This window comes from Coloeus monedula (assembly GCF_965178545.1).
Source record: "Coloeus monedula genome assembly, chromosome: 3".
NCBI classification, from domain to species: Eukaryota; Metazoa; Chordata; class Aves; order Passeriformes; family Corvidae; genus Coloeus; species Coloeus monedula.
The window spans coordinates 117,517,572-117,543,308 of NC_138783.1; the positions used below are offsets into that span (position 1 = coordinate 117,517,572).

The window sequence follows — 25,737 nt, forward strand, 5'->3', positions numbered from 1 at the left end:
CCACTGAGGGCTACAGCATTCAGCTTTCCTTCCTAATTATATGGATTAACCAATATTTCTCCAGGGATGGGGGAGGACTCTGTGCATCCTGCTTTTTTAGCAATCTGGGGGAAGTCTGACTTTGGCTAAGGGACAGTAACTGAGACAGTAAGTGAGGTCAGCTTCCATCTGGCTCTGTGCTCAACTGCCCTGTTTGATGCTGAAAAGGAAACCTTAGGAATGGGAGTGAGGCAAATTCACCACCCAGACAATCTGTGCAGGCTCAGACTTCTTGGTGGCCTCTGCTGCAGTCCAAGGGGGAGGATTCCGTGGCTTTAGCCCTGGCCCTTGGATGCGCCCTTTGGAACTGGGTGTTCCAGTGCTGTGGCTCGCTGCTGGTTTCCAGCAGGGAAGCTGGAAAAGGCGCTGGGCTGTCAGACAGGACTATTTCAAAAGGTTCCACCAGGCTCCCCGGGCATGTGGCTGGGAGTTCCCAGTCTGCACTAAAGGATACCACTCCAAGAAATGGATTTCTTGGTTCCACACTGGCAGCAGATCCCGTTTTAGCTGCCCTGGCGTGTCATGGGCCCAGCCCTGGGCAGGGCACGGTGCCCAGCAGACCCTTTTTTTTTTTTGACCTTCTTAAATCTGGTGCTGCTCTGCCAGAAGGTTTGAGTGCTGGGAAAGTAGAGGCAGACCCAACACCAGAGATGGTGGAACTGTGCTTTGCTATTAAATAAGCCCCATAAATACACAGGGTGACTTCCAGGGAGCAGGAGGAGGGTTTGATGGGAACACCAGCTGGGCTGGGCCAAGGCACAGAGGGCTGAATCCTGTTAAAGATCCTGTGGGAAGAGCAGGGATGTTGCAACACGTGGGATGCACAAAATCCCCCTCACAATGGCACAAACGAAGGGATTTCTCTGAGGGCACAAAGATATTTTGTCTGTTCTGGAACAGCCTCTCTTGTCCTGCAGTTTAGAATGCAGGATCCTTGGGCAGGGCCTCCTTATTTGTGTGGCCACTTTTCAGGGCAAACACTGTGTGTATTAATGGGGCTCTAGAAATAAATATCACCGGTTCAAATGCCAGAAGTGTTTTCCTGGAGCTGGAAGCCAATCAAATGTTTCAAGCAGGAAACTCTCTTTGCTGCCAGTATACCTTAGGCAAATATTCACATCTACATTTCCCCCCACAGCTTGATGTTCTTGTTATACCCCTCCCAGCTTGTTCCCCTCACTGTTTCCTTTGTTTTATTCTCTGTGCTACCTCACTCAGAGTTCAGCTGCTGCAGGTCTTCAGTTTGGGATTTTTTTTTTGCTCTTTAAAAAAGCAAATGGTTATCCTAGTTTAGGGTTGCTTATATTTTTTTTTTTTCCCTTAATACCCTTATTAGGTGTAAGCTGTTTCTCTTTGGATTTCAGCATCAGGTGACACTTCATCATCAGATTGCTTTACAGAATGGTACAACGAACCTGCCAACCTTTTACTGTTCATGTTCCTGAGACATTTGCTGGTGGATGCTGGGGGAGCTCTCACGGTGCTCCCCAGAGGGACTTTGTGCACTTTACATCTGGTTTAATAATTCCTATTACTTGGTATTCCAACCATGACCCTGCACTGTTCCCACTGTTGCCCAAGCATTACTCATTATTCTGTGCTTCTTGGGATTTATCTGCTTTCATAAATTCCTATGCATGGCTCACATTTTTTCTTCTGTTTTTAAAGTTTACAGTCATTTATCGTTAATCTACAGAACTGCTCTTGGTATCCTATTTGGCCGAGGGGTTTTTTTCCCTCGTGGAAGGATGTGGTGGGTAATTCAGTGAACATGATTTGTCTCTTCATTTAAAACTCCGGTGGTACATGGATCAAACTGGCAGCCACAGAATTATCCATCCTGCTGCTCTAAAATGGAAAACTGTTTTTCAGAGGTGATTGTGGCTCTAGTGGCATAATCTCTGTGCTGGTTGATGAAGGTATTTCAAATAGTCTGGGGGAAATATTGAGTTTATTTTGTCCCATCCAGATGCTGATGTCACCACTACAAAGAGGGTGCCCCTGACAGGATATTCCACGTGCCCTGGTCATTCTTTCTTCCAGATCTCAGTGGCCCAGAGTATTCAGAGATGTTTTGGTAAATCTGAGATTGCTGTAAAGATCAGCTTTTGCTTTCCCAGGTGTAGCATACCCTGGCACCGGTGGAATTCAGCACTTGGAATTTCAGCTCGGACTTGCCAAACACAGCTACAACCTCCTTGATATTCCAGCTCCTCATGAATAGCACACACTAATGGGAAGAAGGAAGCCTAAAAGAAGGATTTGACTCTGGCTGCTTCCAGCCTACAGGAGCAATCTGGAAAAAAAATTCCCTGACATTGGTTTTTGGATGTCATCTTTGCCTCGTATGGGTTGCAGCAAACGGAGCCAAATCCAGAGTTCAGCCATTCCCTCAATTTGCTTTTCAAATTAATGTGCTACTGAATGAACTCCTTCCCAGATCCAGATGTTTGAAGATATGATTAGTGACTCTGTTGGAAGATGGGAAATTATTAAATGTGTCATTTTTTTCCTGACAATCCATTCTCCAAACCTCATCCACATGCTATTAATGAATGTCCCTCTGAGGAGTTTTTGGGATTGCATTCCCTTCAAACACGGGATGATTATTACGAACATATTTCAGAAGAATGCAGAGCTGCTGCGTAGTTTTTGTTTTAACAGCAGAGGCTAGTAAAGTTCAGATTTTTCCCCTCTCACTCACTTGATCTTTTCGTTTTCTTTCCCTTCAAGAGATCACAATCCAGAATCAACTCCAAATTTTCAAAATAGCCTGGATCCCCTAAGATAAAACTGGCCAGATAAGTTGGTTTGGGTGGGTTTTCTTTTCAGAAGCACAGCATATTGAGTATCCAGCTTATTTATACAATTAATGGTTTCCTAAAGTGATAGCCAAGAACTTTCGAAAATCTGTCTCCAGTCAAGATTTGGAAAGGATTTTTTCTGCTTTCCAGCATGGTGCTTGTTGCCTGCAAAACTTCTCACTGTACCCAACATGTTTCCTAGGATCACAGAATGGTTTGGGTTGGAAGGGACCTTAAAAATCATCGAGTGCCACCCCTGCCATGGGCAGGGACACCTCCCACTGTCCCAGGCTGCTCCAAGCCCCAATGTCCAGCCTGGCCTTGGGCACTGCCAGGGATCCAGGGGCAGCCCCAGCTGCTCTGGGCACCCTGTGCCAGGGCCTGCCCACCCTGCCAGGGAACAATTCCTGCCCAATCTCCCATCCAGCCCTGCCCTCTGGCACTGGGAAGCCATTCCCTGGCTCCTGGCCCTCCATGCCTTGGGAATTGTCTCTCTCCAGCTTTCCTGCAGCTCCTTCAGGCCCTGCAAGGCCACCCTGAGCTCAGCCCAAAGCTTCTCCTCTCCAGGCTGAACAATCCCAGCTCTCGCAGCCTTTCCTCCCAGCAGAGCTGCTCCATCCCTCTGCTCATCCTGGTGCCTCCTCTGCCTCTCCCCAGCAGCTCCACGTCCTCCCTGTGCCTCCAGCCCAGGTACTTACACAGATGGTGAGCGTATCGCAGGTGGAAAACGTCACAGCCGTGGACATGGTGGTAGAGGGTTTTTTCTATCAGATCCTGGGGTTCATATCCAGTTAATTCCGTGACCCTGGAAAAGGAAGAATGTGTAATAAACAAAATCTCTAGGAATATTCAGTTTCATGTACCTAACATTCGATTGTGCCAACAAATCAGGTGCCTGGAAGCTGCGGGATGAAATGTTAGTTTTGGAAACAGAAACCTCACCTTTACAAGAAAATAAACCCTTTCAGCCCAGCCAAAGCAAGGTGCAGCTTTTCCCTGGTACACCCAGGCAGGAAAAAGAGCTCTTTTACTGATTTCCACCTTGGGCTTTTGCCACTGCCGTGCAGGATGCTTCGCACAAAGTTCCACTCGAGGAGCTGCTCACGAAGCAATAAAACCTCTCTTGTGGGCTGCTGACACATTTTCATTTTGCAAAGCTACGAGTGTAGAAGGTGTGTTGGGCCACAGGAGCTGTGATCAGGGCCTGAGAATAAGTTCAGGCTGGTGCCTAACAGGAGTACAAAGCAGGAGCTTATTCCAGCTGAGAACGTGGAAAGACAAGGAGGTGTGAAGACCACAGGGTGAGGAAAGGAAAGCTGAGGCAAGACTTCCAAAAAATGTCCCAGAAGTAGAAGAATGGAACCAATTGGAAACAGCAGCATCTCTGCAGATGTTAAAGAACCAGATACAGAGGGCAGACTTACATTGGGTCAGACCTGAAGAGTCAAAATTTTATTTCAAAATGGACTTTTGTTTATTTAGTTGAGGAAAAAATAGTCCTTGAAGTACAACGTGCCACTCAGCCAAACTGTGGCTTGTTCACTCGGGGTTGATGGGGGTGTTTTGTGCTGTCCTGGGCTTTCTTTGCCTAGAAAAGGCAGAACAGTGAGGAATTCACAAGTGACACAGTCCCTTAGCAGGTGAGCTGACAGTGAAATTGCCCCTGCCGAGGATCTACTGCTGCAGCAGCAGATGCACCCGCACATTTCAGTTCCAGGAGTTTTACCTGGGACTAGCTCTAGCCTAGGCCTGTGGGGTGAAATCTTTTATTAAAGTTGGAGTGTCCCAGGGATTCTCTTGGAGGTGTCCTCCAGTTCAGATTGAAGGAACCCAGTTTAAATGCCCCAAACCTCTTCATGCCATGAGCTGAGAGGGGATGGTCAGGACATGGACTTCCAAAGGATGTTCCTGGTCTGAACTTTCCCACTGGATGCACAGCACCAGGGAATAACACAGGAGTGTCCACAGAAATGATTAGGGGGTCTCAAGCAACACATGGCATTGTGGGATTGCAGATAATGTACATTTTGACTAGATTTGTTTTTATTTTGTGACTATTATGCATCCTCTCTGCTCATACCCTGGCTCTAACCAGCCCTGTGGACCCCACAGAGACCGAGAACTTTCTGCTTGAGAGGGTTGAGGGCTCGGATTCTTCTGAAGGACCACAACATCAAAATGCCTTTGAGTATGTGTTTGTGTTTCTCCTCTGCAGTGTGTGCTCACCCCAAATCCTCACTGAAGCCTATCAGGGTCACAAAATACTGGGGGAAGATCCTGATCAGATTTCAATTCTCCTTCTGACTTCAGCACACTTAAAACTAGAGTTGTAGCTCCATCCTGCCCCATTGGTGAGTACAGAAACTGCTCATCCAAACCCGACCAAAGCACCATAAACCCAAGCCAGGGGTTAATTTTCCCAGAGGTGCAGTCTCACTTTGAAGTTGGTGACAAAAAAACCCATTATTGACAATTACTAGGACACCGAAATTTCGGAAAGGTTTGACTCTGGAAAAAAACTCAGCTGTTTTACTTCCTTAACATAAAATCAATCCCTCAACCAGTCTGGGCTCTCCAGGTGGTGCTTTGCAGGTGACAGGACACACAGAAGGAAGCAGAACTCGCCCCAGTGATCAATTCTGGCCTCTTGAGGTCTTTAAAGTCTTTGTAAGCCACCTGGCAATGAATGGACCACTAAAATCAGAGTGAGCAGCTCACTTTGGAGGGAAGTGACTGTCTCCTTCTTCCAGTGACCTCTGGGAATGAACTCTTGCATGTTTTATGTTGTGTCAGGTGTCGAGAAAGGGATTTTGAACTGCTCCTGCCCATGGCTTTCGTGCTCTCTCTGCTGTGACTGTTACATCTCAAGATCCATCCCCTTGTATGGAAACCAGAACCAAGCCTGAAACCATTTCTTCCTAACTCCTACTATGCCCGTGTTCTGAGCAAATACAATTTGGTTTGCTCAGCTGGGAGAGCGAAAGGCTTTGGTAAGGCTGAATTCCCCTGCTTGTCCCCGTGTGTGGATGACACCCATCTGCTCCTCGGTAAACAGAGCTCTGCAACAGCTCTGGGTCTATCCCTGCTCCTGTCAACACCTCTGCTTGTTCTGTGGCCTTTGAAGACACTTCTGTCTGCAGGCAGTTCCTCCCAGGCACATCATTTCCTCTTCTCCACATGCAAGGACGTGTTGCTAAACCCCTCGTGCTCCTTTGTAGCCGCTGCGCGAAGCAACGCGTGCCAAAAACTGAGGAAGGGTTCCAGAAACAACGAGTTCTTTGTGTCCCAGCAGCTGATGGAGCCACTGTCTCCTGGGCTGAGCAGGGAGAAAAGCCTCTTCTTGTATGGTGACTCCACTCTTTTGGGTACAGAGTCTTTGTCACACCTTCACTACATGAATATATTCCCTGCAAATCCAAGGAAATGGGGAATATGGGACACACAGGGGGGGATTTCTGAGGAGTGATCATCTTGTCAATACTTTGTGTATTTGGGATTTTCCCTTCAAGGTTTGCACTGGGTAAAGTACTGTTGTATCCTACAAGGTACCTGCTTCAAAAGCAGAGAACTGAATTTCAGTTCCGGTGCTGTGCTCATCTGAGCTCCATCACCTGAGAGTGGAGACAGGGCTCTCTTTGCTCAGCTGTTTCTCCCAAAATTTTGTTTAAGAAGGTCTTGTTTTCGTGTGTAGTAGCCAATGGAATTAATTTCCGTTCTAACAAGCCCATCATTAGTGTTGGTTTCATGCTTAAGGCATTACATTAAAATACAGAACACTCTTTCCTTACTGCTCTGTCAAAAGCTTTCTGGATGGCTCCAGCAAGTTGTTTAATCTCAGTATTCCACTTTTAGTCTTGGTTTTTAGGTTGGGTTGGTTTTGTTTTTTTTGGTACTTCCTCATTCCTTTTGCTGGCTTTGTATGTTTATATCCTGTCAGGTAAAAAACATATCACTGCTCCTGTGACCATTCCTCCCAGCAAAAAGGCTTTAGCTGGCTCTAAAAGTGCAGGTAACTCCAGGTTAAATTGGACAGGCTCTTATTTCTTGGCATTCCAGACAAAGTCTGGTCTATCCAGCTGCCTGAAGGGCTTTGAAGGCTCCCATGGCCTTGGAGTTCCAGATCTATTTTGGACTGCTTGATTTTTTCACGGATGTTTTGACCCGTTCGGAAACCACGGCAGTTTATGTGAGCGCTCGGCTCTGGAGATGAAAGAGCTGCTTACCTGGAATCGAGGAATATCAATTTTAAATCCAAACTGGCTCTGAACATAAACATGTTACTGTGGAGCTTGATCTCAGTGATTGCACTGGGAGGTAAAGATTGACCCACGGCCACCAGCCCAACGATTTGGTAGCAGGAATCATACAGGGACATATCCAGCATGTACTGACGGATCTTCAAGTAGCCACTGCAGTGGATCACCTGGAAAAAGGGGAAAACACACTCAGAATCTGCTGGAAAAGCCCCAGATCTGCTGCCCACCCAGTCCCAATGAGCTTATAGAGATTTAAGATTAAATTCTGGGTAGTCTGTTGATTGCAGTTAATTTGTAAATGGAGATTAAGACTCGGTAAGCGCAGTTTTGTGTTTGCTGACAGCGTGATTAATCCAGTGTTAAAGCACCTCCTCTCTGGGGACTGTCTAGTTGCTTTCTAATTAATACTTTAAGCTCCTTGATACAGATTTCTTGTAGATACAGCCAGAATTCCTGTTCATTGACCAAAAAAAATCTGGAAGTTTTTTTTTTTAAATGTCCATCTCTCTCCCACATACACTCAGAGAGGAATAAAAACATTTGCATTTTAATGAGTTATTATTCCCATGTAACACAGGCACTTTAAAAACCCAGTGGGTATTGATGCATCACAATGCAATAAAAATTACCTGATGTTTATGCAAATGCACAAGAAATGATTTTTAAGTTCTCTGCTCAAGTTCAGAGGGTGTTTTTTGCCAGGTGACCAAGCCCAGGCTCCCGAGATCAGATTTCGGGATCCCTGTATACAATTGCTGCTCACAGAGGTGATAATGACAGTGTTAGACTGTAAAAATTCAGTGTCAGCTAAAGAGGAGGGGGAAATGTAACCTGGGGACTATTCCAGGCCATGAGATTTATTTAGTGTGGTGCTGGTGCTCAGGAATCATCAGTGCCCCTGCCAATTTTCTGCTCCAAGCAGCAGGAGTATCACATCCTTTATCTTAATTTCTCTGTCTGTTTGGCTTTTAACTGTGTCCTGTGGAAAGGAATTAATTGTCAGTGTATTTAGTGCTTTGAACAACCCACCAAACGTCACCTGTAAATAGGTCCCTCCTGTTTAACCTTCCTTCCTTCCTCTTTTCCAGTCATCCAGTGATTTAAGTGTTTAGCAAAAGTACAGTAAGAAGATATCTCAGCAGATCTCAATTCCCACATCACTTGCTCCGTGAGTTTTTCCTGTGCTCCAGCTAATGAGGTGATGTCTTAAAAATTAAGTCCTGACTTTAAGCACAGTCAAAGGGAATAAATTTAGGCCAGCTGAAAGAATCCTTTACTTTTCACTGTGCAAACTTCTAATAGTGAGCTAAAGAAAGTGATGCCCCTGATTAACAGTGATAATTGGGAATTTAAAAAACCCAAAAAGCCCCAAAGCCACGCAGAGACACCACGACTGCAAGCTCTGCTCTTTTACCTGATTTCAGATTCAGCTTTGGGACAGAACCATTTTTGCTGGGGAGCAGCTGAGCAAACAGGGTTCAGTGTAATGAAGAATTATCAGTGCAGCCAGGTAGGGAAGAGTGTAAACAGCCAGATCCATGTCTGCACCTTGAGCACATTCCTGCAGAGAGCTCTGCTCCTCTTCCAGGCTTTGCTTTTTGGGTTTTGAATGACTCAAAATGAATCCCCACCAGAATGAATGGGAATTACCCTCCCTGGTGGAGGCAGAGTTGTGCTGGGCAGATCAATGAGCAGCAAATGCAAAGGTGAAAATAAAAACTACTACAAATCTGAAAATAAAAACTGCCTGCAAAGATGAAAATAAAAACTACTGCAAAGCTGAAAATAAAAACTACTGCACATCTGAAAATAAAAACTACTGCATATCTGAAAATAAAAACTGCCTGAAAAGCTGAAAATAAAAACTGCCTGCACATCTGAAAAGGAAACTGCCTGCAGATCTGAAAGTAAAAGCTGCTGCAAAGTTGAAAATAAAAACTACCTGCAAATCTGAAGATAAAAACTGCCTGCAAAGGTGAAAATAAAATCTACTGCAAAGCTGAAAATAAGAACTACCTGTAAAGATGAAAATAAAAAGTAACTGCACATCTGGAAGTGAAAACTACTAAAAGGCTGAAAATAAAAACTGCTGCAGATCTGAAAACAAAAACTGCCTGTAAAGATGAAAATAAAAGCTACCTGTAAAGATGAAAATAAAAACTAACTGCATATCTGAAAGTGAAAACTACTGCAAAGTTGAAAAGAAAAACTACCTGCACATCTGAAAATAAAAACTGCCTGTAAAGATGAAAATAAAAAATGCCCAAAGGACAGCTGGTATTCTATGACTCCAGTGTTTGCCATGGCTTCTGATTTCATGTCATAAATAAAAACCCCTTACAAACTGTAAGGTTTATAAACAGATTTAGTGGTTTAGTACAATTCTACCCCGAGGTGATGGCAATGGCTGGGATTTTTTAATGTTGAGGCCAAGAAGGTGCCTTGTGCAACCGGGTGGGATGTGGAAAATTTCCAGATTCCTGTGTCTGGGTTCCTGCCTCACCTGCCTCCAGTTCCATGGGGGAATAAGACTGAGCTGTGTGCTCTCCTGGCAGCTCCATGGCTGGGCTCCAGAGAATTCCCAGGCTGGGAGAACAGGGACCAAGATGAGGGAATGTGCCCCAAAATTTAGATTTGAATTACTGAGGGGATCTGTGATCAAGTGTGGTATTTTTGGAATCTTTTCTGATTCTTTTCATCACAAACTTTGCTCTCAGCTACACATACGTAAAAAAAACCCCACAAACCAAACACCTAAATAAATAAGTTTGTTTATTGTCAATCATCGTATATTTGAGGGGTGGAAAAGGAGTTTAGATGCATTACCTTGTAGCCACTGCATGTCAGCCCTGCATTCCTCTTGGCCAGGACACACTTCATCCTCAGGAAAAAGGATCTCTCGATTTCGTATTCTGAAAGCACAAAGCACACTGCTGATTTATTCCTGAAGGTTTCAAACCTGCCCACAACGTTGCCTTTGGTGCTTTGGGCAGAAACAGAAATCAGCCCTTCTCCTTTCCCACTCCATCCCTGCCCTCAGGATTTATTTCACCTTCCTGTTAGGATTCCCTGAGAAAGTTGGACAACTCAGCACGATTAGTTCTCCAAATTTCTGGTTTTACCACCCTTCAAAGGGCAATTCCCTGGTTTCTGAACAGCTGACACCAGTCCCTATTGGAAAGGGAAGGAAAAGTGTCCCTTGGAATGCAGGGAAATGAAGGGAATCTCCAAAATAACAACAGAACGGGAAACAAGGGAATTCAGTGGGTTGGAATAATTTGAGTGCACGTAGCTGGTCATGCCCTGACCTTCTGGGCTCCACGTGCAGTGTCATTCCCTGACTTCCCAAACTGTCTTGGGAGGTTGTTTTTAAACAAATATCTTCATGGATAACCTCCAGAAAAGGTTTAAAGTTCATGGGGTTGTTTGCTCAGGTACACACAGAGTTTCTGCTAAGAATTTGAGGCAGGAATATTCTGATAAGAATATGATATTATTATCTGTAGTGTTAATTACTCTCATTAACAGTTCAGACACCATGAATAATTCTGATTTTTTCCTGAAGGTTGCAGTTTGGCAGAGCTATTTTAGGACAAGAAAGAAAACCCATTTGGTGCACCTGTGAATAGGAAAATCAGGGAAGCAGAAGGGTTCTCAGCTTTGTCCTAAATCCCCACAGGGATTCATCCCAATTCCACTGTCATCAGTTGGGATCTTTCTTTAATTTGATTCAGCTGCTGAGTTTTACTCCTGATTTTTGTGCCTCCATCATCCAATTCACCCCTCCTGGCCACACACTTGCAGTGGCTTGAGCCTCACACCCCTGCCTGGATCCAACACGTTCTCTGTATTAAATTCTGGGTTTAAAGGTCTGAAGACACAATGGCAGAAAAAGGATTCAGCAAGGTGGAAAAAGAAATTCTTCCTGAGCATTTGAATTTCCCTTTCATCTTCCTAATGCAAATTAGATCCCCATAGGGAAAAGCTGGCACTTGAAGGAGCTGACACAACCACTGCAGAGTTTTAAATACCAGCTTATATGGATGGGGGGAAGGCACACAGCACAGATTTGCTCATCCCATGAGTCAGGAATGGATCTGGAAGCTGGGAACATCCGTGCAATTCATGGCTTCAACAGGAATGACCAAACACCAGCACAGGAGGGACACATCAGGGCACCATCCTGTGCCCTGTGCCCTGGGATGGCCCTGCTGGAGCAGGGAGCTGGCACCAAACCCCTCACAAAACGACCTGGATGTGCAAGACTGTGAATTAATATCCATAAATTAATATTCATAGTAACTTCACCAGTGTGACCCCCCCAGTACCCTCGAAAGTAGCAGAAATGGGCAGCAAAGCACAAAAAGAACTAAATTAAATTTGCAATTGTAAAGTTGATTGAATGGGAAAGAGAGTCCTGGAATCCTGCTGGATTGCTGTCACATCCATCAGGATAATGCAGAAGTTAAGATATCAAATCCAGGCTGTACCTGATGCAATTAAGACTCTCCACTCTGATGAGGATGGTGTAGAAAACGGGGTACTTAGAGGTTTAGCCAACAAAGAGGGAGACACTGAATATTCAAAGAGGAGAAACCACAATTAAGTTTTGAAAAAATTAGAAAAAATAACAACATGCAGCATCTAGACTCAGTAATGAAATTATTGATTTCACTGGGGTTCTTTCAAGCAAATGTGTGAGCCCAGAGAGAATCTTGGGCTGTCAAGAAGGTAAAAGAGGTTTGAAACAGAAAGAAACCCAACAAAGTGCTGCCAGTTCTTAAAGGTCAAGAGATTGCTGGGTGTAACCCAGAGACAGGAAAGTCAAGAGAGAAAATAATGAAAAATGAAATGTTATGAATGAATCACAAGACAAGAAACTCTGAAGGAAAATAACCTTAATTGTTAGAGAATATTCAGCTAATAAGTGAAGCTTGGCCACTGTATTTAATTAACCAGGAATGTTAACTATCTAAATGCATCACAGGAAGTGATCATTTGATTGAACACCTTTCCTCTGAGTGTTAAGAAACGCTAAAAATTCTGTGTATAAACTATTCTATTCATCATAGAGGAAAGGTGAAACCAACAGGTTGCAGGCGTCAGCTGATGAAGGATGAGGAACAAAATGATACTGGGGAGAGCAGAAAGTCTTACAGAGATATTCCATCTGGAACTGGGTGATTCTCGTAGGTCACTTCCAGCTCAGCTATTCTGTTCTATTCCATTCTATTCTGTTCAATAATTGTGGATTTCCCATCCCTGGCAGTGCCCAAGGCCAGCTTGGATGGGGTTTGGAGCAGCCTGGGACAGTGGAAGGTGTCCCTGCCCATGGCAGGGGTGGCACTGGATGGGCTTTAAGGTCCTTCCACCTCAGACCATTCCATGACTCTGTGATTCCATGAAGTCAGAGCTCCCATCCATGTCCAGGATGTTCATTTCAAATGCACCACTGTTCCTTTTTTACCCAAATCCATGTTGCCCTTAGCAAACTCATGGAGGTTTTCCTATTCTAGTAATTACTTCTCTATTGCCTGCTCAGCTTACAGAGCTCCCTCCCTGAACAGATGGAGCTGAGTAGATTCAGTAAAAGCTATAAATGAGGCAGAAATTCAAAGGCTTCATTCAAATCCCAGCCCAAATTTGTGCATACAGAGCTGACACGCAGCGACCTGGGAATGAGAAAACAGAAAATCCTTGCTGGTGTGGACATACGGAAGTTGTATTTCTTTCCTGGAGCACCATTTCTACAAAGTGTCACCTCTCCATTAATCCCTTTCCATTTATTAGCTTATCCTGCAATACAGTGTGACTTTAAGGCGAGAATAAACCAGTTTTTTTCTATTTCCCAGATTTGTATTTTCATACTCTCATAAACAGGATCAATTCCATGGTAAAGAAAAGGAGTCTTGATATTTCACATAAAGAACTTGTGCATTTGTTCACTCCTATTGCACGACTGCCAAGCAGGATTCTCCAAGCATTTCTGGGAAATTATGGTTGGCTTTATGGAAGCCAGGACTGTCCATCCCTAGGGGAGCAACTCTGAAATCCATCTTTGCTTTCCAATCCATCTTTGATCTCTTTTGACAGAAAACAGCCACAGAATCCTGTGGTTGCTCAGTGGACTGAGAAAAAAAAGATCACCATGAATTTTTTTCCCCACAGCTTCACCTCTCATGCCTTTGTTTTCTCTGAGGTAAAAGCTTCCCTTTTATCTCCCACTTCCAAGTTTTGACATTAGCAAAATATGGCATTGCTCTGTTACAGAGCCACTTTGTAAATGAATATCCCTCAAGCTGCCCATGTGCTGCTTTAGCAGTGGGGCATCTCATCTGTCACTACACAAAAAAATGTGGAGAAGCATTAAAATTGGGAGCTCCTGATGCAGCCGGTGATTTTTGTCTGCTCCGCACGGCAGCTTGAGTGCAAAACCAAATTCCAGCTCGGGTGTAGGGGATGGAAGATGGAAAAGGGAGTGCACTTTTAGAGCAGTGCACTCGTGGCCACCTGATTCCACCTTCCCTCCCGTCCTCCTTGTGCCTGCCTCGAGCTCCTGCACCCCTCTGGAGATAAGGCCATGTGTGATAAGCTGTCTCCGTGTCCCTGCAGGGCTGTTCTACCCTGGGAACTCAGATACCACAGATCCATGTCTGGATAACGCTTCACTGCCCATCCCCCAGGCACTCTGCACGTTTTTGTCCCTTTTAGTTGGTTATTTTTGTTGTCTCTGCTCCATTCTGTGAAGTCACACGTGCTCTGCTGCTGTTCTGGTGGGATCTGCAGAGCATCTGGGTCCCACACAGCCCAGGGCTCAGTGAAAGAGCTCGGGAGGACCTTGGCTTGTCTCTCATCAGCATGAGGTTATGGATTTGTGAGAGACAGAATCCTGGAACCCCAGAATGGTTGGGTTGAAAGGACCTCAAAGCCCATCCAGTGCCACCCCTGCCATGGCAGGGACACCTTCCGCTATTCCAGGCTGCTCCAAGCCCCAATGTCCAGCCTGGCCTTGGGCACTGCCAGGGATCCAGGGGCAGCCCCAGCTGCTCTGGGCACCCTGTGCCAGGGCCTGCCCACCCTGCCAGGGAACAATTCCTGCCCAATCTCCCATCCAGCCCTCCTCCAGCTTAAGGCCATTCCCCTTTGTCCTGTCACTCCATGCCCTCATGAAAAGTCCCTCTCCAGCTCTCTTGGAGCCCCTTTAGGCACTAGAAGATGTTTCTCTTCCCCAGGCTGAACAGGGTATAGGACACCACAACTTCCATCCCTTAATTCTGAACGAGGGTGACACCAAATTCTAAACCAAGAAAGAGGCGTGGGGCTCAGACAGAGGAGATGCCTGCAAAACACTGCTTTAAGCTAATCCTGGAAGGTGGAAACCCACGATTGGCAGAAGGGGCTTGCAAACACCTTGATATTCCCTGGTAAGGCTTTGCTGTGGTAGAAAATCAACTGATTCTGTTGTCAGCCCATCCTGGAGTTCCAAACTTGCACAAACTGCCCCAATTTCCTCCCCATTTGGGCAGTTTGTTCTATTTCCTGCCTGTGTTCAGAATCCTGGCAGCGCTGCAGTGGGGAAATTGTCTCTATTATCATTCCTATCATATCCAAACTCAGCCATTTACTGACATTTGCCTGAATTTTCCTTAAAGTGCTGTTTCCAAAATTTTGTTAGAGAAGACACTCCACACAGAACTGGTCAAGAAAGGAAAATAACAGCTTTTACAGCCTGAGACTCTCTGCTTTGGTGTGCTTTACTGTTAATTACCAATGAAAAGAGATGTTTTAATGAGTTGTCAGCAATTTGTCCTCTTTGCCGCTTTTGTACATCAAAATTTCTAATTATAATTTCGAAATTATCATTTATAAAATTATTATTTCTATGTTTCTCAAGTTTAAAGTAACCCTAACAAACAGTGGCAACAGGATGATGATACACCATTACCCCTCAGTAACTTTTCTTCAATAAAATACTTTCAAATTAATGAAAAATAAAATTCCTCTCAATGTTTGTCTTTTGCACAGGTACCACCAGAAAAAAAATCCTTTAAAACTTGGTGCAACAAACATCTTGCCACATGCAAAATGTTTCTATTCCCTTCTTTAAAGATGAGGTTTCTGCATGTAGGGAAGATGTAGGAAAAGTCTGCATGGAGATTTGCCTCTTGGCTGAGGGAAACAGAGCCCTTAAAGCATCAAGTGGAGTGGAGAAAGCCTGACATAATGTATTCCACATTCCTTGTGCAGCTTCCATCAGGTTGTAACTCATCATTTAAGAATTATCCAGTTGTTAGCAGAAAACTGGGATGGCTACAGGAACTACCACATTTCTCTCCCTGCTCTGGGGAATGTTAATAAACTGCTTTTAGCACGCCACGCCTCGGCGCGTGAGTCAGCAAAATTTGGGAAGCTATGGATGTGTTTTAAAGGTTTCAAATCCCAGGAAAAGCATCTGAAACCAATCAGAGACACACAATGTCTGCCTGCAAACACACATGGAAGAGCAGCATTGATTAATTCCTTGCCCTGCTTAACCTGCAGTGCAAGTATTTTTAATTTTGCTTGTTTTCTTGCTTGCAGCAGCTGCCAGGACAGGAGATGGATGGTTTGGGAAGTGTTGCTGCTCTGCTGCAAGCCTTAAACTCTGTGTTGTGAACTGTGAAAGAAAGATTTCTGCATAAAGAGTTGGTACAGGGACACAGAGCAGCAACCCAGTTGTTCTGATTGCAACATCATTTGAGGGCTTAAGGTCCCGGTTGATCACAGCGTGTTCATCCCAGCTTGTGTTGGTATTCCATGGTTTTCCCTTCAAAGACCCTGCTGCTGGGAGCTGGCTGTGATCAGTAATCCTGGAGCAACCTCAGCATCCAGACCCTGAACTGCAGCCCCTCTTTCAGCCTCATTCAAAGTGCTCATCACCCCTGCAGAGGGCACTTGCTGGCACCGAGTCACAAACCCCTACCAGCCTTGTCCCCTCCCCATGCCAGTACCAAAAAGCCTTGCTGCTGAGCCCTGGCTGCTTAGGCTGGCCTGGAGATTTAGATTTAATCTCTGTGTGAGGAGAGGAAAGGGACAAACTCCTCACAGGCCTGCAGGAAGTTCTGGAGCTACTCTGGGTTGCCAGCTCTGAGCTGGGTGACCTCACCCCGAGTGCTGGGGGTGTTTTGGGTGCCACAATAGAAGAAAGATCTAAAAGTGTTAGGGAGCACCCAAAGGAGGGACACAGAGATGGGGAAGGGTCTGGAGGGGCCACACAAGGAGAGGGCACTTGGGATGTCCAGCTGGAGCAGGAGAGGCTGAGGGGAGACTCCTCAGGGGCTGCAGCTCCTCAGAGGGACAGGGACAGGACCCAGGGAGCAGCTGGAGCTGGGCCAGGGGAGGTTTAGGGGGATATTTAGGACAAGGTTCTTCCCCCAGAGGCTGCTGGGCACTGCCCAGGCTCCCCAGGGAATGGGCACGGCCCCGAGGCTGCCGGAGCTCCAGGAGCGTTTGGGCAGCGCTGCCAGGGATGCCCAGGCTGGGATTGCTGGGGGGGCTGGGCAGGGCCAGAGGATGGATTTGGATGATCCCTGTGGGTCCCTCCCCACTCAGGATATTCCATGATGAGCCAGAATTTGACAGGACACCACAACCACCACCTGCCAGGTGTCCTGCACTAAGGAGGAGGCCCTGAGTCTCCAGTCAGTCACAAACATAACTTTGCGGGTTTCCAGGACTCAGAAACTGCTGTTATCTCATCCTGGTTTAGGATAGAGGCCCAGGGATCCTGATCTCAGCCTGTGCAGCAAACACAGGTGGCACAGGGAGTGTGAAAGTCAGGTTTGAGTCTTCACAGGTACCAAACCAATCCAAAGCACACCGAGGTGCTGCAGAGCAGAAATACTTAAAGCAATATTTGCAGTGAAGTCGTCCGAGATCTGAGCACAGCCAGCACTCACAATATGGAACAGAGAGCAAAATATTTTCCTCTTTTATTTATTTACCTCCTTCTTATTTTTTCTGCTAACCCACCCCAGCTGAATAGAATGGATTTGTTTTGTTGCTGCAAATTTGACCTGAAGACTCACACGAGGTGGTTTGCTGAGGCATTCCCTAATTTTAATGTGTGTGTGAGGGAGATTATTCCTTCTCCCCACCCAAAACACCCTCAGAAAGAGCCCAGCTGTTGGCTTCTCTCATAGCAAGGGATCTGTACCTATTGCTTTACATTTTCTGTGCTGGTCATGCAAGTAAAAAGCAGCTTAAAGACTTTGTAAGTTCAGACTGAAATTCTCCAAAGCCTCCACAGATCATGGGGTTTATGGCTTTCATGGAGTCATGGCCTGGAGACTTAAAATCCAAAGGAGAATTAGATCAGAGGAGTAACCTGGGCGGTTCAGGTCATTAAATATAAATATTAAAAGGCTTTTACTCCTCTGCTGAGCTCAGAAACTTCTCTCTGCCTAAATTCTGTCTTCTACAAAGACAGCCAGCCTTGATCTGGAGACATCAACACTGGAAGAAATCACTACTTCCCTCGGAATATTTTTCCTGTGGCTAATCAAACTCCCAGTTAAAAACGTGTGCATTTTTCTGATTTGAGCTTTTGTGGTTTCAGTGCACAGATGTTGGTCCTTGAAATGGGTTTTCTCTTCTAAATCCATCCTTTAGTCCCCAGTATTTTGTTTCTTTGGAAATCTGTACACATGGTAATCAAGGCACCTCCTGATCTGCTTTCTGATAAAGAGATCCCAGAATCCCAGAATGGTTTGGGGTGGAAGGGACCTTAAAAATCACCTCATTCCACCCCCCTGCCATGGGCAGGGACATTTTCCCTATCCCAGGTTGCTCCAAGCCCCATCCAGCCTGGCCTTGGACACTTCCAGGGATCCAGGGGCAGCCACAGCTTCCCTGGGCACTTCCCTCCCCAAATCTTATTACCTTATTCCCAAATCTTACTACCTTTAATATTGTTACAAAGTCCAAACTTCTGGAATCATGGGATTATTCAAGTATTTCCCCTGTCTTTTAGAAAAACAAGTTATCTACACTCCATGTTTGAAGCTGTGCCTTGTTCTATCTGAAAAATGAGCAAGTCCAGGGCAAACTTAAAAAAATAAAATATAATAATTTCAGAAAGTTTATGCTTTATAAATAATATGCCCTCTTTTTTTAATACCAGGGTGATTTATCTGAAGAAAACAATGTTACAGTGAGGAGGGTGTAAAGAAACCCACACCCTGTCTGATGCTATGCAAAGCAAAAATTTGCATTTCCCTAAGAAATAAATAAAAAATTTACATCCAAATTTACAAAGACTGTAAAAGAAGAGGTCAAAACCCATCTATGCTCTGGGCTATTTAATACCAGTAACAGAATATCACCAAGCACAAGTATTGTTGACATTTGTGCTTTTATTTCTCTCAAAACAGATCTTAGCCAGCTACAACAGCTCGACTAAAAATGGATGTAAATATCTGAGCTTTAGCTGAAGGAAACATCTTGAGCAAGGCAAGTTCCGTGAGCCAAGCTGGAAGTTTGGGATATAAAAGTCTGTGTCTGCAGTGCAATATTGATTTTACGCCTAAGCAACGCCCCAGATTGGAGAAATCTATAACATAATGAAGTTACCAAAGGAGATTTTTTATTCCACCCAGTGACTTGATGATCCAGATGTGTTTTAAAAGATTAAAAGAGAGAAAATCAAACTGAAATGGCAAAAAAAGCTCTTTAAAATAGTCTGGTTTCCTCTTGGCTTTTTTTTTTTGTTTTTTAATCAAACCACTTCCACCCCACTGCCCTTTAAGTTATTTGTAGAACTCCATGTTTTATTTAAATATTGAAAATATCTACTCAGATACAGACAGAAGTTGCTTCCTTCCTGTCATTTATGAAATAGTTTTTAAGTCTTCACTGGATTAAATAAAAAAACCTGCTTTGATTATTGCAGGCCAGGTGGTTTCAGGTTATACCTCAAGATTTTAATGGATAAAACACTACAGGAAAGGGAATTACTGGCACTGGGAAGATAAAAATAAATAAATATTTGTTCATTCTGATCATTTAAAAACTATTGAGCTGTATATTCTGTACATTTAATGCACCCACTCCACACAGACACAGAACTGAGATAAACTAAAATGATCCCTAAACAGAACACAGCTGAATTCCTTTATTTATTTCCTCCAAGTCTGAGAATCCCAAGACTATTCTATTACTTCGAGGTTTTTATCAATTCATTTCCTCTGCCACACAAAATTTGATACAAAACACACATAAATGGACCAAAATGTGAAATAATTCTCCTTATTCCTATCCTAAATTTCCTTATCAATGTAGGATGGGGCAGAAAGCTGCAGAGAATGAGGAATTTATCTGGGAAGAACTGGAAGAGCTGTGAGATTATTTGCTTTTGACCCAGAAATTAATCCCAGTCAGATGCTCGTGGCTTTAAATTTGTAAAAATCTCCAATAAGGAATTTAAAAATATTTAAGTTTTGAGAAAAACAGGAGGCTGTTGCCATTGCCAAGCCAGCAGGTATAAAAATATCTCATTACTAATTCTGGATCCCAGCAAAACTGCACAAAAACTCACGGATTTCGCAGAATTATTGAGGCTGGAAGAGACTTTAAAAATTATCCAGTCCCACCATCAAAATCACCCTGAAATCATTTACGCCAGAGGTATCTCCTCTATTTATCAGTAAGGTGGAAAAAGGGAAAAATGTTGGGGTTCAAAAAAAATATCAATTTTTTTTAAAATTCTGACAGAAGAATGAGCAAAGCATGAAATAATCATAGAGAAGAGTCTGAGAAAAATAAGAGTTTGTTTTCCAAGATACCAAGGGAGGATTTTTTTTCCAAGACAACCTGTTTGGGGAGGAAGAAAATAGGAGGCTGAGATAATTCTTCCATTTCCAGCACTTGGAGCAGTCCAGGTGCTCCCAGGCACAACATTCCCTGAATTTAGAGGGAGCACAGTTCTGCTCGGATGGAATCACAGAGGTCAGAACCAAGCACAGGCACCAGAACTGCAAAAAACCCCAAACCTGATCCTAAACAGAATTGCAGCATGAACCCAAAATTCCTCATGGTTTTTAGGAGCCTTGAAAAGACTGACAAAAGCTGGCAGGATGGGAGCTCCAGCTGATAAATCAATGATGAATCACAAGTGGAAGCTCCATTGTGCTGGAGCCAGATTAGTTCTGATCTTTTCAAGTTCAAAGGATTGCCCCCGAGGAAACACAAACTACCAAAATGTGAATATTTGTGTTACTGACACAGGAATTGCCCCACTGGGGTAACAACTTCACATTCACAGGGTGATGTCAATATTTCTGTGGGTGGCTGAGCACGGCCAGGGTGACAGCAAGGCAAGAGGACATTAATTTCCTCCAAAAAATCACTTTTTTAATGAGATTTTCTAAACCCAAGTCCTTTACCAACCCCATTTCTGCTCTGCCTACAGAGGAGAATATTAGGTCTGGTTTTTTGTCCAAGCTTTGAATTTAACAGTTGTTTTGAAAATATTAAAGATGCCCTTCAATTTCCCAATTACCTGATGTTCTGTTAATTGTTCTTCCACTCAGGCCATGCAGCTGAGCTGTGCATGGCCAGACCACCACAAGATTCCCACAGCCTCAGCGATGATGACAAATAAAAGAGATCAAACAGCCACTGGGCTAAAGCTAAAACCTGTTCAAAGCTTCATGGACTCCATGGCAAGAAAGGCATTCTTGAATTTAGGGTACCTCATACCCTTTAGTGCAGCACCCCAAAATCCTGGCTCACAGTTTTGAGCTCCTGCTACTCCTCTATTTGACCTTCAAGCAGGATAAATATGAATTTATGGATTCATGGGATGCTTCGGGTTGCAATTTGTTCCATTTCAGCCTGGGATTGGGGTTTTTTTTCACTTTTTTCACTGTATTTTAATGCCAGATCCCACAAATACCTTGCAGGAGGTGAGGATGAAGAGGCTGGTGAGCAGTGAGGACAGCAGTCATCTCATCATGATCCGAGGGGTGGATGTACTCGTAAATGCTGTTTCCAGTGAGCTCCACCTGGGAAAAACATGGAATAAAAGCAGCTGGATCATTTGCTGTCCTCAAACACTCCCTGCAGCTGGGGCACCACGCTCCAGTTCTAAAACACGAGCTGGGTGTATCAAAACCATCTTCCAAATCACAGCCATTAATCCAAATGAATTCTTTCCTCAGCAGTGATTTGTACTAGAGGGGTTTTTGTAGGAATTTCTGGTGTTTCATCAGAGACAGAAGAGCTCCTGTTAGAGCTGGAAATGAAGCGATAAATTAGAGCAGCTGGAGAAATGTTCAATTGCCACAAACGGGGTCAAAAACTCGGAGCTCTATAAATGCCTCTGAAGAAGACAAATATTAAAATAAAAATAATGTTACCTCCAGGTTGCCAGAAACTCTCACCTGCACCCAGCTGGCAGCTGAGCCTTCAGAGCCAAAGCCCTGCTCTCACACAGTTCCTTTGTGTCCTCCCCACCACCAGCAGGGCGAGGGCTCTGAGAGAATCCCAAAAGCAGATTTCCACGGATTCCCAGTGCTCTGAGCAAACCCGCACAGTACAGAGCTGCCCTAAATAGCCGTGTATTCCCTGTTCTCCCCTGAGCTCTGCTGGGGCACGATGTATTCCTGCCTTTCCCACTGCTAACAGCAGCGCAAAACAGAGCGAGCCTCGTGCTCCGCGGGTCCCCCGTGCCAGCTCCGCTCGCCACGGCCCAAACCCCCCGACAAAAGTCCCCAGAAAGCTGCGGGGACGGATTGAAGGGGTGAACCACCACTCTGAGCCCGTGTTTGAAATTAGTGTCAGGCTGGCCGATTGTTCTGAGCGGCCTTGGGCCCCCAAGATCAGAGAGAGCTGAGAGGTGAAGTAATTTAAGCCATTCTTCGGAGCCAATCCCGCTGATTTGCTAAGATGTGTGAGTTGCCTTTTCTTTGGAATAAATGAAGTTGTCTGCCCCACAAAGCCATCTTTTTTTTTTTTTTCCTTTTTTTTTTTTTTTCTGAAAATGTTCCTCATCCTTCCATTTTCTGCATTATTCATGGAATGTCCCTTCCCAGGGCTATGCAAACTCCCTCTTTTTTTTTTGCCTAATCATCTCTTCCCCACTGCTCCTTTGCAGCAGCCCCTCCCTGCAAACACAAAAACATCAACAGTGATGTGATATTCTAACCAGACTGAAAATCACTGAGGTAGGAAAAAGAAGTGGGAAAAAAAAAAAAAAAAAGAGGAAAAAACAAGGGAAGGAGAGATGGGAAGAGAAAGAAAGAGAGAAAGAGAGAGAGAGAGAAAGAAAGAAAGAAAGAAAGAAAGAAAGAAAGAAAGAAAGAAAGAAAGAAAGAAAGAAAGAAAGAAAGAAAGAAAGAAAGAAAGAAAGAAAGAAAGAAAGAAAGAAAGAAAGAAAGAAAGAAAGAAAGAAAGAGAGAAAGAAAGAGAGAAAGAAAGAGAGAAAGAAAGAGAGAAAGAAAGAGAGAAAGAAAGAGAGAAAGAAAGAGAGAAAGAAAGAGAGAAAGAAAGAAAGAAAGAAAGAAAGAAAGAAAGAAAGAAAGAAAGAAAGAAAGAAAGAAAGAAAGAAAGAAAGAAAGAAAGAAAGAAAGAAAGAAAGAAAGAAAGAAAGAAAGAAAGAAAGAAAGAAAGAAAGAAAGAAAGAAAGAAAGAAAGAAAGAAAGAAAGAAAGAAAGAGGAAGGTTAGGAAGGAGAGGAAGGAAATACAATTTTCTCTAAATTTGCCCTTAAAAAGCGCTGGCTGCTCCTTTTCAGGCCAGACACAGGTGGGGACTTTCTGCAGGAACACCCCATACCCCAATTTTTTTGACAGAGAGGAAGGAAAACTCAAAATCTCCCTGTGAGTCATGCCTGGAAATTCTTCTGTTCATTTGTAATTACAAGGGGAGAAGCATCCTGCAAATGTCCAGAGGTGTCTTCATAAATATCCAAATCACCTGCATTAAAAAAAAGTCTAAAAACTCTTATGGTGATGGACATTTCCTTGTCAGAACATGACAAAAATTGCCACTCTGTGGTCGGTGTTCAAACCAAAAGGAGCATCACTCACAACCCTCTTTTTATTATTTTATTTTTGGCTAAGAGTGATTTTTTTTTCTCTGAATGTTTTGCCCTTGGAATGAAAACGTTTTTAACAGAGAATTTACCTTCCAAAAAAAAAAAAAAAAAAGAAAAAGAATTAATGGGTGGCTGTGTGTAAACAACTTTTCCCTTAGATATAGAGACTTTCTTACATAAAAAACACAAGCAAGCTAACAAACCTCATGAAATGTGGTTGATATTTTCTCTTTAAAAGTGTGTCTCATAGATATCTCTCGCTTTTCCCAAAATCATCACCTTTTTAAAAACTATTCCTCATGGAAATGCACATTTTTCCAGAGGATTCACAGGCCCAAGGTCACGGTTTTATCCAGAATTTCATTTTTATCCCATGGTTTATGTCTAAAATCCAAGCCTAAAATTCTTTGTGAGATAATGACTGGTTTTCCTTGTTAGATGCACAGAAAAGTGTTTTATTCTGATAGGTTTATTTGCAAGCCCAGGAAAATCAGCAGGAGATGAAGGTACAACACTGCCCCCAAATCTGACTTCAAAAATTGACTTTAAAACACAAAGCCTCCAGCAAGGAGATGGGGGGGCTGAGCAAGAGTCAAATAACCAAAATACAGATCCATAATTTGGGATCTCACCCCCTATCCCCACTAGGCAGGACACACTCAGGCTCTTTTAAAGCCTACAATGAAACCCTGAAAACTTGAAAAAAAATATATCAATTATATGGTTCAATTCATCAAGCTAAAATCCCATGCCTCAGGTTATTAAAGCAGCTTCCTTGATGCAGTTTTTAATAGCTGTAAATACCAAAAATCAGCATTTCCTACTAACAGGGGGTTTATGTGGAACTCAGGTATTTTTTTCCAGCCATGGAATGATTCCTAATAAACACACGGGATTAAGTAGATGGAATCTAGAGCAAATAATGACATATTTTACCTCTCATAGACTCATCTGATGAAAGCAAAATAAACTCCTGGAAAAGTTCAGGTGTTCGTGGTTAAATAGTTCAAGATTTATCAAAAGTCAAAGATAAGTCTGGCTCCCTCATGGATCCAGAAAATTGCTGGAATAAGCTCCAGACCTACAAAATAAAATTAAACAATGTCTTTCCCCATTGTTTCACAAGCAGATTTTCCTCTCCTTTTTTGTGCCTTTGGGCTCTGAGGGGAAAAAAAAAAATATTTGGGGAATTTGAAGCTGTTTGTTATCCATGGAAAAAAGAGGCAAGGAATTGGCTGTCCCAACCAGTACAAGTCAGTTCATCCCTGGGCTGAGGCCAGCTGGGATGAGGTGGAGGAGGGGGTCCTACAGCAGAATTTACCATTTTTTACTGCTTCAGCTGGGAGCAAATCAAACTCCAAACCACAAATGAAGTGGCAGGGCCACAAATGAAGATGTAGATTTTCACAAACTCCATTTCTGAAACAAAGTCATGCTTAAAAACAATCCTTAATGCTGGTTTTAAATTTGCAACTGGTTTAGCCACCCCAGCTTTTTCTCAAGCTCTAATTTCTTCCTGCTGAAGTTCAATCCAGCACCAACCTGAAGATAAAGGCCACTGTAGTAGGCCCCCAAAAATAGCCTGCAAAAATATTTTTAAATGGCTTTTTTATTTAGTTTAAATATATATATTTTCAACAAATGGCACTCGAGCTGGAAATGGATGTGTGGGCTAGTTAATTGTCAAGTTACTTCATAAAAAGGCTTTTCTGTGCCCACTCTAAGAGATTTTCTGCAATCACCACCACTCTGCTCTCAGCTTGTGTTGGCTGCGGCTCTATGAGAGCACTTGTTGGAAATTCAGTGTGGAATTATGGCTGGGGGAATTTCCTTCTCCTGCCCAATCCCATTCTTGTTGATGGCAGTGGCAAAAATCCCAGTGATTTCCAGAGGAGGGGGAACAAGAACTCCTTCAGAGGCCCTGGGAGCTGACAGGAATACCCCAGGGCCAAGGGATGAATGTCCTGGGTGGTGGGAGCAGCCCAGTGTTCGTGCTGATGTTGCTTGAAGTGAAATTATCCCTTCAAAAATGGAATATTGAGGAAGAGCAAGAACAGACTGGTGATAAATCAGGATGAGTAAAGGGAAGGAATCACTCCCTTGGTAACTGGGGTTTTTATTTATAAATAAAACCTGTGCACTGTGAAATTCTGTCTGTTGAGAAGCCCTGACATTTCAAATCCCACAGCTTTCAAGCTCATTTGTTTACAAACCTCTCCTGAAGTGGAAGGTTTGGGATTTTGCTGGTGAAACTGCCTTCAAAAAGCGACTTGACCAAACCTTCTGATTTTCCTCAGCACCTCCTGCACTGAGGGTTTGTGGATATTTCCTTGCACATGGAATTCAGTCAGTGCAGATGACCAGGAGGGATAAAAAGGATTAAAACCTTTGTGGCACTCCCACTCCACTCTTCCTGCATGTGCCAAAGTCTGTTTACTGTCCCACTGATCCCATAATTCTTTAATTTCTCCAAATAACTGGATAATACCAAGATCTACAAGATCTGGTAGCTCAATATTCCTCCAAAAAGAACAATTTCTGGGCAAAACCTGGAAGATCAGGGA

General features: G+C 43.8%; 1 protein-coding gene across 3 annotated transcripts in view; it reads right to left on the reverse strand.

Annotated features, from left to right (window-relative positions):
• The window catches only part of SIM2 (SIM bHLH transcription factor 2), a 55,357-nt gene that overhangs the window by 15,578 nt on the left and 14,042 nt on the right, over positions 1-25,737 (reverse strand). For all 3 annotated transcript variants that reach the window (XM_082279394.1, XM_082279393.1, XM_082279392.1), the window contains 4 exons: positions 21,033-21,141; positions 9,926-10,011; positions 7,067-7,266; positions 3,542-3,648 (listed from right to left, as the gene is read on the reverse strand). In XM_082279394.1, the coding sequence (XP_082135520.1) occupies positions 3,542-3,648; positions 7,067-7,266; positions 9,926-10,011; positions 21,033-21,141 (502 nt within the window). The remainder of the gene's footprint in view (positions 1-3,541; positions 3,649-7,066; positions 7,267-9,925; positions 10,012-21,032; positions 21,142-25,737) is intronic.